The sequence below is a fragment of the Brassica rapa genome, chromosome A06 (assembly GCF_000309985.2).
Source record: "Brassica rapa cultivar Chiifu-401-42 chromosome A06, CAAS_Brap_v3.01, whole genome shotgun sequence".
NCBI lineage: Eukaryota > Viridiplantae > Streptophyta > Magnoliopsida > Brassicales > Brassicaceae > Brassica > Brassica rapa.
In genome coordinates this window covers 4,952,651-4,964,653 of record NC_024800.2, presented here as the reverse complement: position 1 = coordinate 4,964,653, position 12,003 = coordinate 4,952,651, and the positions used below count along the sequence as shown (strand labels likewise).

Below are 12,003 nucleotides of genomic sequence, written 5' to 3'. Positions count from 1 at the left end.
ATATGGAAACACATGACCACCTATAGCAGAGCCGGCTATGAAATTAAGGGGCCTCAAACCAAAAATATTTTAAGCCCACAATTGTTAATTTTTTTAAAAAAATCTAAAAACTGTAAAGGAAAAAGAATTTTGGAAAAATGACATTCTTTAGAGCATTTCCAACTCCACTCTATTTTTCATTATAAAATAAAGTTTAGAGTAAACAATATTCCAATGGTACTCCATTTCTTACTCTATCATAGAGTGAAAAATAGGTTTACTCCAAATATAAAGTTATTTGTTTTTTTTGTTCATCACTCTATTTTTTACTTTAAAATAGAGTACCATTGGAGTAAACTCAAACTCTATTATAGAATTACTCTATTTTAAAGTAAAAAATAGAGTAATCCATTGGAGATGGTCTTAAGATAGTTGTCCCCTAAAATTCTTAATATGATTTAAGATCCCATTTCCATGTTTAATTTGCTTGTATTCAAGGTCAGCTCTAACCGTAAAAGTGAAGGGAGACCATCATGATCTACACCAACGTTCTTCGCAACCAAGTTAGCGTTGCATGAGATTTGTTTTCGTTTATGAGAAAGTAACTTATAGTTTAAACCATACCATAAATTTTAATAAATAAATTTCAGAAAGAAAAATAAATTAAATAACAATCCATTGCAAGTTATTATAATGATCTAAAACCTTATCCAAATTCAAAATAGCTTTCTTAACCTTTCTCAAACGTTACAAAACAATAAGAACCGTTCATGAACTGAACTTTCCCTAAAAACAAAAAGACTGAAACTTGTGGTGGTTGTTAGAATGTCTTCTTTTTTTCACCAACAATTGGTTAGAATGTCTTATTAATTCTTCTCCATATATCAAGAGTTTTATGAAATGTAATCACGAAACTGAAAACAATTTAGAGTATCTCCACAATTTTAATACGTATCTGCAACTTTTGTTTAACAAGTTTTTAACTTAATCTTATTCTTAAATAACCACTATGAGAGTTTTAATAAGTATTTCACTAATGGGAGTACCGAGTACGAGAGTTTTTTTTAGATATTCTCTTTAACAAGTGTCTTGTTTATAAAATGTTTAGTTTTCTTTTCTGTATAAAAATAATAAATATCAAAATATTAAACTTTAGAGTATATGTAACGGACGAGAGTGCTCCTTATCATGCCATAACCAGACGAATAATAGTTTGGTGAGTACTATAAAACAGAGCGACCATACATATTGTCTTCTCAAGTCACATGGAGGAATCTTCAGAATCTCCGCTCGTCCTCGTTCACCGCCCACCTACTCTAGCTTACATGGACGACCACCTCAGCCGCAACTTCCGTCTTCTCAACGCTCACCTTTCACCGGATCCACTACCCCTCTTCCTCTCCCGCCACGCCGCCTCCGTCACAGCCTTCGTCAACATCGGCAGGCTCAAGATAGACGCCGAGCTCCTCTCCCACCTCCCTTCCCTCCAGCTTCTCGTCTGCACCAGCGTCGGCACCGATCACGTCGACCTCGCCGAATGCAAGCGCCGCGGCATCGCCGTCACCAACGCTGGCGACGCCTTCTCCGATGACGTGGCGGATTGCGCCGTCGGGTTGCTGTTGAGCGTCCTCCGTCGTATTCCGGCCGGTGATCGTTACGTCCGGTCTGGTAACTGGTCGAAACCGGGGCAGTTCCAGCTAGGCATCAAGGTTTATTCTCAAAAACATAACTATCTCTCTGTTTCTTGAAAGTGAATTGACTTTTCTTGATTTTTTTTTTTTAATGAACAAAAAAAAAAAGAATTCTTGAATTTTTTTTGGAGAACTTTAAAGTGAATTATAGACGGTGGGGCTCGTGATTCTGCAGACAAAGCGTTACATTGTTGTGGGGTACAGAGAATCTGTAGATAAAGACGAGAACTATCTTATGAATCTGGTTCTGTTTTATGAATCTGTGTGTGTGTTTTTTATATATTATTTATTTTATTTTAATGAATCTGTGTTGTTGTTGCAGGTAAGTGGAAAGCGAGTTGGGATAATTGGATTAGGGAGCATCGGGTCCCGTATCGCCAAAAGACTCGAACCCTTTGGATGCATCATCTCTTACAACTCGAGAACTCAGAAACAGAGCATTCCATACCGTTACTACTCCGACGTTCTCTCCTTGGCAGCAGACAACGACGTCCTCGTGCTCTGCTGCTCTCTGACGGATCAAACGAGGCACGTTGTGAACAGAGAAGTGATGGAGTCGCTTGGGAAGGAAGGGGTTATCATTAATGTGGGAAGGGGAGGGCTGATTGATGAGGAGGAGATGGTGAAGTGTCTGGTGGAAGGTGTGATTGGTGGTGCCGGTTTAGATGTGTTTGAGAAAGAACCGCAAGTTCCTGAGGAGTTGTTTGGTATGGACAATGTTGTATTGTCTCCGCATGCTGCTGTGGCCACGCCTGGGGCTTTGGAAAGTGTTGCCGAGGTTGCGATAGCTAACTTGAAGGCGTTTTTCTCGAACCAGCCTTTGGTTTCCCCGGTTCGATTGGGTTGAGAGATCGTCCGGTTTGATCAAAGAAGGCTAATGATCAATCTATCATTAGTTGTTGAACGATATGATTAAGAAAACGAAAGTGTATTTATATAATATTAATCAGTGAATCCCCTATCTAATCTATTAAAAGAGAAGTACACATTGAAACTAACCCTTAAACTTGCACAATATTTACAGCTTAGTGCCATTGAAATAATTAAATGAACCTACTTTTAAGTAATCTTTGTCTTTTCCAGAATTAATGAAGTAATAATTACTCCTAATTTTATGTTTTCCATGTCTTTTTAAAAATTAATAAAACATTTTCTAAATTAAATTCACAATCAATTAAATATAAATCTTTTAACTTATCTCTATCATATTAATATTATAAACATTCATAAATATCAATAATATACACAAAATATTTATGTAACAAGATAAATTACATTTTTGTCTCATTCTCTCCCACAATTCATGTTACTCTTCTTATTTTTTGAACAAATTCTTCTTCTTACCTATATAAATATATTACATGCACCATTATAATTATTTACAAATTTAACATGTATATAAAATAATTTATTAGACATTTTCATAAAATTTTGATCCACAAACAAAAACAAAATAAAACATTTGAATAGATGCAAGGATCATATTCTAAAAATGGTGGTAATACAATTGACGGTTTACAAGATAATAAAATTTAAAAATATAAACTATAAAATTATTATGCTTATAAATTTTATTAAATAATTATTTAACACAGGTAAAATTTTAAAATACATATTATCACTTAGACAAAATAAATATTTATTTACAAAAATAAAATCAAACATCTGCAAGGTCGTGGTTTAAATATACACAAATTTAAACTCATTTATAATTTCTTATCGTTACATCAAATTTATATTTTTATTTTATTTTCAATCTTAATTTGTATATGTTCCAAATTTCATAGAATTTTAACGATCATTTTATTTTCCTACAAATATTATAACTAATGTTTCATTTATAAATAGCATACTAATTCATAGTTGTCTATTTTTATACTTTTTATTTAAAAAATTGTTAGCTATATATCTTAGACATGGATATTATTATATAAATTTTAGATTTTTTATATAATACCTAATATCGGTGATACGTTTTACGCTAAAATATAAAATTAAGTACAAATATAACATCTACATTTAAAAATGTGACTACATTAACAAATATATCATTAAATACAAACACAAATTAAATACTCGCGCGGTCGCGCGGGTCAAAGTCTAGTATATATTATGGGAATAGTCAAGAAAGAAAATTAAAACTAAGATGCTAATGTGTAATTATGGGAGTGATCTGTCAAGAAATTAAACTTCTTCTCAAGTTTTTTTTTTTTTTTTTTTTTTTGAAACTAAACTTCTTCTCAAGTTATTCTAATGATTATTTATACAAACAAATTCCAGACCAATGTCCGTCCTGTGAACCCCCTCTCTTACATGGCGGTAGTATTGGTACTACTTGTTATCACAACATGGTTACTAAGAGCACCTCCAATGGTGTTACCCACCATTGGAGTCCTTAACATTAATTTATTTTTTATTTTATTTTTTTTTATGAATAGTCAAGGACTCTAATTACAAATATTGCTCCAATGGTGTTACCGTTAAGGAATTCTTAGAAAATTATTAATAATTATTTTTTAAAAAAAATTTAAAATTTTTATTTATTGAATGAGAAAATAGAAACATACAACAATTAAACATTTTCATCATTACCAAACTTGTTCCAAATATTTTGGATCAAATCAAATTTCAATTGTTCATGCGTATGTGGGTCACGAACTTGAGTACGTATTTCAAGCATAGTTCGGAGATTTGAAGGCCTGCGAGTATATGACATATCCACCTCTGAACTTCTACTCGAGTCTCCTTCTTCAAACTCTGATATATCACACCCGCTGTATCCATTGCGTTCATTTTCCACTATCATATTGTGCAGTATGATACATGTTCGCATAACCATCCCTATTTGGGTCTTGTCCCACAAAATAGCCGGGTTTTTAACTATTGCAAATCGAGCTTGCAATACTCCGAAAGCACGCTCCACATCTTTTCGGGTGGACTCCTGAACTTTAGCAAATAACTGTGCTTCAGGACTTTGAGGGTTTGAGATAGATTGGATAAATGTTGACCATCTTGGATATATGCCGTCTGTGAGGTAGTAAGGCAAACCATATTGGTGCCCGTTTACCAGGTATTGTACCCTTGGAGCTCGACCTTGTAAAATGTCATCAAAAACAGGAGATCGATCGAGGACGTTAATATCGTTTAAGGTACCTGGAGGACCAAAAAAAGCGTGCCAAATCCAAAGATCTTGGGAAGCTACAGCTTCCAAGACAATTGTTGGCTTTCCTGATCCACGGGTGTACTGTCCTTTCCAAGCGGTTGGGCAATTTTTCCACTCCCAATGCATACAATCGATGCTTCCTATCATTCCCGGAAAGCCGCGAATCTCTCCAATATCGAGCAGTCGTTGAAGATCCTCTGGAGTGGGTCTTCGCATATACTCTGGTTTGGTTAGCAAACTCTCTAGCAAACTTTGCTTTGAGATTTGCTTTTTCAGCTCCATAAGTCCTTCTAGCTTGCTTAACTCTTCATCTTTTCCAGTTTTGTGCCTCTTACCCGCAGCCTTAGCAGCCTTAACCCCCACCGGTCTTTCTTCTGGCTCTGGCACTGGAGTTGCCTTGCGCTTATCCTTGTCCTTCTCCATATACGTAGAACACCATTTCACATCGTGCCTAAGCTCCCTCCACGCATGTTCTAAGTTGAACTTCATGTTGTGGTCACTGTTGAAGATATCCAACGCAGCCTTCATCACGTCATTGTCGTTTTGCCCGCTTCTCTGTTCCCTCAAGGCCGTGTCGTAGCAGCCAGCAAACTTACAGACCAGATCATTGATCCTGGCCCATCTTTGCTTGCATTGCCCTAGTTCTCTAGGCACCATCCCAACGAGGAGAGGACTGGAGTTGTAATACTCTACAATCCTCTTCCAGAAGGCAGCCCCTTTCTGTTCGTTACTGACAATTGAATCTTTGCTGGTGTTGAGCCAAGCCCCAATGAGGACTAAATCGTCCTTGACAGTCCACTTTCTCCTTTCTTTCACACTTGCCTCTTGCGGAGATTGGGTACTAAACGCCGGAGTTTCTAATGAGTCAAGGTCAACTGACCCTTGACTCGTTAACAGGTTAACAAAACTAGAGGAGCTTTCCATTTAGGAGTTTGTAAAGAGTATGAATAAAACTGTGTGATTCTCTACTAGAAACTAGTAAGATTAAATAAGGGATTCTACATTCAATACAAGTAGAAAACTGTCCTATCACAACAGCTATAGAAAATTTAATGGTCGTTAAGCTAAGCATTTATAACTACACACTCTACAAGTTCATTAACGCAAAGTGTACAGATTTCAAACTAAACAGGTGCCTGTCCTATCCGTTTCTATTCAAACAACTAAAACTAGTAACTAGCGAGTTATATAGTAACTAATAAAGTTCAGTTAGACTAACCTCAGTGCAGTAACTCAAGTTCTGTCACCCGCTTTACCAGCATTGCAACCTGTGCCTGTACAGAGAACAGGTAAACCAAACAATGGTTTAGAAATGTAGTACAAACAACCCGCTTTACCAACATTTTAACCTGTGACTGAACAGACATAAGCCAAACCAAAACACGTGGGTTAGAAAGATAGTACAAACACCAAATTTATGATATTGAAAAAAATATGAACTCACCTTAAGTTCCTCACACTCTGTAAGAAGGTTCTCATGGCGGAGAACTTTCAGTTTGAGCCTCTCAACCTCTTCTTGCACACCTACAACCCATGGTTGCCTGTAATGCAGACCGTCATTCTGCCAAAAGCAAAACAAAAGGTCAAATAGCAAACATATAACCGCTATTAAATGAAAAAGATAGAAAGAAACTTCATACCTCGAAGTCTTTGCAGATGAAGTATCTTTTCCTAGGGAGGTAGTCATATGTATCCTCTTCATCTACAATTTCCTTCGTGATTGATCCACAGGGGCACAGTTGGGGAATCCCCTGCAGCGAATTGAAAACGAAATCAACCCTCTGATAGTATGCTTTGCGGGCTTTCATATCTCGCTGTTCTTCATCCATTTCAGAACCTGCAAGAAGGAAAAAAAATGTTGATTAAATTCATTGTAAACATTGCAAACATATAACCGTTTCTAAAACCAGACGATTCTCAAATCAAGAACCAAACCCCTAGATCGATTGTGAACTCAATCCCAAACCCCTAATCGAGAATATAACAACAAACAACAGTGACAAAAATTCTAAAAAAAACAAACGCAGACGAAACCCCTAAATCGATTTAAATCCCCAATCCGATTTGAAACCCTAATTTCTAAAAAACACCACAATCGAACCCTTATACATTATGCAATCAACATGCATCAACTCGATAAGGCAAAAAACAAAAGAGAAAGCTCGGATTTTACCTTCAAAACTCACGCTCGCGAATCGCCTCTCTGTCGCCTCTCTATCGCCTCTCTCTCTCTCTCTTCTCTTTTTTTCGGCTACGAGATAGAATGAGGTTGGGTCGCGTGTTTTTTTTTTTCCTAACGAGAGACACCCCTAAACCGAACCAATGAGATAGCGCCAGCGCATTAAGGATTCCCTCTTTCTAATCCTTAATGAAGGATCATCCTTAAGTTTGTCCTTCTTTTTTAATGATTTTTTAATCAAAAAGCGCTAAGGATTATAGCTAAGGACTCTCTATAATCTACCGTTGTACATGCTCTAACTAGTGATTTTCCACAATACTTATTCCTAATATACGTTTTGAGTTTCTATATTGTATGCTGCCAACTAAACTTTGATTTCATTAAGGATTAGTTTTCGATAATTACAGGCTCCTTAAGAATACTAAGACAACAGTGAAATAAGAACCACACAGTACTGGTGTTTGTAGAGAATTCCTAGCTAAAGTATCGGAACATTGGTTGTGTGATGTATAGAAATCTAATTATAATAGACGTAAACATCCGTGACCAGTTCTCAATCGGACATATATGTAGGGATGTTGCCTCAAGTTGATCATTGAGAACCCAATTAATGATTTGATTGTCATCGATCAAACTCCACTTGAGAGTATCCTAGAGACCAACATGATTATAAGGTCCATATGAATGCGGAGGATCCAACTTCTCGACATTCCAACAGATTTGGAGTTCGTCCATCCCACATTCTTGTAATGTCCCGCCTCTGTTGCGTATTATATCCATCCCCATTCCACGGCCTCGAAATTTGAGTTGCTATTATGACGTAAACTTGATATGTAAAAAAACTTGTCAGAAATTGCAATTCCAGTTTTGTTTTAAATTACTAACATGGTTACCGTTGAATTGGCAAAAATCATTACAACGAATAACAGTTTACGAATTTAAAATAGATACAAGTTAAACTGAATATGTCAATAATATTCGAGAGGGCTTTTGACTGCATTAGGATTTTTAATTCATGTTCTCTCTTCCAATATTAATGCCTCTCTAGGTGTATAAAAGGAAATTTGAGAAGAATATACTAAGTTTATTTGACCTTAAAAAAATTAAAGGTCAACATGTGAAATTTTTAGTTTCATAGAGATAACCGTACGGACGGCATAAGGGGTTACTTGACCTTTCACCCCCGACTATAGTATTCTTATTAACTTTCTAAAATGTATTGCTTTGTTGAAGATTATGAAGAAAACTTGGGCAATTGTGATACAATACCAATGGATTTACATGTTACCGTTTTATAGCTTGAAAAATATACATCCATTAGCTCTATCAATATGCTATTAATCGACTAACTTATTTGTATATTATAGCTACTTATACAAATTCACTATCCCGTAGAAATATTAAGCACCTACCACACCATTAAATATAACTCTCCCACGATGGATATATGAAAATTTTAGTCGACGATTCGTATAAGCATTAATCAGGACATTACAATAAACTTATCATTAACGTATTTATATATTTGGCAACATTGGAACGATAATATATAATGTATGCGGTTATATCAACATTGACAAAAGAAAAAAGTAATCTTTAAAAGAAAGTTAACTATTTAATAATAAATAAATATAGTATACTGCTCCAAGACTCTCCCATGATAAGAAATAAACCCTGGATTGTGATGGGAGATTTTAATGAAACTTTGGAGATAGAGGAACATTCAGGACATACCGGCTCACCACTGGTAACTCCAGGAATGCGAGAGTTTCAAGAAGTAATTCAATACTGCTCTATGCTTGATATGAGTTTTCATGGTCCCAAATTTACGTGGACAAATAAGAGAGACTCTGAACTCATCTGTAAGAAGCTTGATAGAACCTTGATGAACACTGCATGGATGCAATATTTTCCACAATCTCATTGTGTTTTCGAGGCTGGAGGATGCTCGGATCACTTGAGATGTCGAATACAGATTGATACTGAAGCTATGAAGCCAAAACACCCTTTTAAGTTTGTCAATTCAGTGGTGGAATCTCCAGACTTCCTACCTACGGTGGAACGGTTTTGGGCTGATACTCCTCAGATTTACAGCTCCACCTCTGCCATCTTTCGGTTATCAAAAAAACTAAAAGAGCTTAAGCCTGTTTTAAGAAGCCTAAGTAAAGCACATGTGTGAGATATCACACGGCGTACAAAAGAGGCTTTTGCTAAGCTATGCGCTAGCCAAGAAAAGACTCTGATTACGCCAACTCCGACCAACTCAGCTGAAGAAACTATGTTATATGAACGGTGGTCTCGTCTATCAATCATTGAGGAAAAGGTTTTGAGTCAAAAGGCTAAACTTCATTGGTTAGAGGTGGGAGATGGAAACAACATACATTTCCATAATGCAGCCAAAGCAAGGGAAGTCAGGAATACAATTCGAGAGATACAACGGGAAGATGGTTCAAAGGCAGACACTCAGGAGGATATTAAGGCAGAAGCAGTAAGTTATTTCAATGGCTTTTTAGCGTATCAGGTGCCGGACTATCAAGGTATCTCAGTGGAAAATTTGAAAGAAATACTGGAATTTGAGTGTGAGGAGCTGGACCAGAACATGTTAATGAAAGATGTCACAGCAGATGAGATTAAAGACGTGATATTCAAGATGGCACGTAATAAATCCCCAGGCCCTGATGGATACACATGTGAGTTCTACAAAGCAGCATGGCCAATAGTGGGAAAAGAGGTGGTGGTCGCAGTAACCTCTTTTTTTGAATATGGTTTCTTGCCGAAGGGTGTTAACTCCACCATTTTGGCATTGGTACCTAAAAAGGACGAGGCCATTTTATTCAAAGATTATAGACCTATATCTTGCTGCAATGTTTTGTACAAGATTATTTCAAAATTGCTGGCTAACAGGCTGAAGAAAGTTCTACCGAAATTCATTTCCCCGAATCAATCAGCTTTTGTGAAGGATAGATTGTTGATGGAGAATGTCCTTCTAGCATCAGAATTGGTTAAGAACTATCACAAGGATTCAGTCTCTGCTCGGTGCGCTCTGAAGATTGATATATCCAAGGCATTTGATACAGTTCAATGGCCTTTTCTGTTGGGAACTTTAAAGGCTTTGGGATTTCCTATAAAATTCATTACTTGGATTGAGAAGTGTATCTCTTTGGCCTCTTTCTCGGTTCAAGTAAATGGTGAATTAGCTGGATATTTCAACAGCAGAAGAGGGCTACGCCAGGGCTGCTCCTTATCACCATACTTGTTTGTAATATGTATGCAAGTGCTGTCTCGGATGCTGGATCATGCGGCCATCTCTAGGAAATTTGGATTCCATCCCTACTGCCAAGGCTTGAAACTTACACACCTGTGTTTCGCAGATGACGTCCTTGTGTTCTCTGATGGGAAGAAGAGATCAGTAGAAGGAATGCTTGAGGTATTTCAGCGATTTGCAGAATTCTCGGGCTTGAACATTAGTATGGAAAAATCTACTCTTTATCTTGCTGGGGTTAATGAGACGGAAAGAGAAGCTATTCACGAACACTTTTCCTTTGCTGCGGGCACCTTGCCGGTACGTTACCTTGGGCTGCCTCTAATGACAAAACAAATGACAGTGGCAGATTATACCCCACTTATTGAGAAAGTGAGATCACGAATTGCCTCCTGGAACAACAGATTTTTATCATTTGCAGGAAGAGTCCAACTGATAAGCTCTGTAATCCATAGTTTAACAAACTTCTGGATTTCTGCTTTTCGATTGCCAAAGAAATGTGTTCAGGAAATAGACAGTCTTTGTGCTGCGTTTCTGTGGTCTGGTCCAGAGCTTAACGCAAAGAAGGCAAAGGTCGCATGGAAGGATTGCAGTCTGCCGAAAGAGGAGGGTGGTTTGGGACTGAAATCTATCGCTGAAGCAAACAAGGTGGCTAGCTTAAAACTCTTTTGGAAGCTAACATCATCTCCATCGTCTCTTTGGGCCCAATGGGTTAGTCGATACTTGATAAGGAAGGGGTCTATCTGGACAGTAAAGGAGAGTTCCACTTTGGGGTCTTGGATATGGAAGAAACTGTTAAAATACAGGAACATAGCAAAGGATTTCTCGAAAACAGAGGTACAAAATGGTGAAACAACCTCTTTCTGGTTTGATGTATGGACACCAGCAGGAAGACTGATCGATTTGACAGGCGGGGGAGGCTTTATTGATATGGGTATAAGGTTGGATGCAACAGTTGATACAGTCATCAAAACGCACCGACGAAGACGACATCGGGTAGAAATTTTTAATGAGATCGAGGATCACATTCAGCGTATGAAGGAGAGAGGACTGGTAGATCGGGATGATATTAAACTGTGGAGGAGAGGGGACAAATATAAATTAACTTTCAGCTCCAAGGAAACATGGAAACTGACACGAGTGCCTCGACCGAAAGTGAATTGGAGTCCTGGGATCTGGTTTGCTTTCAATACTCCAAAATATTCATTCATTGCTTGGCTTGCAATCCTCAACAGACTTGCAACCGGTGATTGAATTAAGCAATGGAGCACTCAACATCCCAGCTCTTGTGTGTTCTGCAATGACCCGATAGAGTCAAGAGATCATCTTTTCTTTGTCTGCAAGTTTTCAGAGGAGGTTTGGAAAGGATTAACCCAGAAACTGCTAGCTACACGCTATACCAACCAGTGGGACCAGATTATACAGCTGGTGATTGATCAAAACAGAGACAAAACAGAGCTTTACATAGTGAGATATGTGTTCCAAGCAACTTTGTATGCCATATGGAGGGAACGTAATCAACGTCGGCATGGAGAAAGTCCACTATCCCCGAGTCAGCTCATTCAGCTGGTGGACAAAAACGTTCGTAATAGGCTGTCTTCCATCCGCGCCCGAGCGCACACGGGAGGTTTAGTTCTATGGTTTGCAACGAGATAGGTTATAGATAGGTTTGAGTTTAAAAAAAATTTCTATCCCAATGTAACACAAAGTGTAAAACAGCTTTTTGTTT

At 37.5% G+C, this 12,003-nt stretch overlaps 2 protein-coding genes across 4 annotated transcripts; one reads left to right on the top strand and one right to left on the bottom strand.

The window, feature by feature from the left end:
• Positions 1 to 1,017: 1,017 nt before the first annotated feature.
• LOC103871992 (glyoxylate/hydroxypyruvate reductase HPR3) lies at positions 1,018 to 2,687 on the top strand. The gene is made up of 2 exons (XM_009150333.3): positions 1,018 to 1,688; positions 1,993 to 2,687. The coding sequence occupies exons 1-2, from the start codon at positions 1,245 to 1,247 to the stop codon at positions 2,515 to 2,517; spliced, it is 969 nt and encodes a 322-aa protein (XP_009148581.1). The 5' UTR covers positions 1,018 to 1,244; the 3' UTR covers positions 2,518 to 2,687.
• Positions 2,688 to 4,191: 1,504 nt separating this feature from the next.
• On the bottom strand, positions 4,192 to 11,529 carry LOC108872202. Of its 3 annotated transcripts, XM_033292965.1 has the most exons (3): positions 7,007 to 11,529; positions 6,474 to 6,670; positions 4,192 to 6,394 (listed from the first exon to the last, which is right to left on the bottom strand). In XM_033292965.1, the coding sequence occupies exon 3, from the start codon at positions 5,755 to 5,757 to the stop codon at positions 4,243 to 4,245; it is 1,515 nt and encodes a 504-aa protein (XP_033148856.1). In that variant the 5' UTR covers positions 5,758 to 6,394; positions 6,474 to 6,670; positions 7,007 to 11,529; the 3' UTR covers positions 4,192 to 4,242. The 3 variants fall into 3 exon arrangements, with proteins under 3 accessions (XP_033148856.1, XP_033148855.1, XP_033148854.1); XM_033292964.1 differs by having other exon boundaries at positions 6,474 to 11,529; XM_033292963.1 differs by having other exon boundaries at positions 4,192 to 6,670.
• Positions 11,530 to 12,003: the final 474 nt, after the last annotated feature.

Coding starts and splice junctions, on each gene's coding strand:
- LOC103871992 (XM_009150333.3), top strand. CDS start 1,245: ATGGAGGAATCTTCAGAATCTCCGCTCGTCCTCGTTCACCGCCCACCT. Junction 1,689..1,992: donor AGTTCCAGCTAGGCATCAAG/GTTTATTCTCAA, acceptor TTGTTGTTGCAG/GTAAGTGGAAAGCGAGTTGG.
- LOC108872202 (XM_033292964.1), bottom strand. CDS start 5,757: ATGGAAAGCTCCTCTAGTTTTGTTAACCTGTTAACGAGTCAAGGGTCA.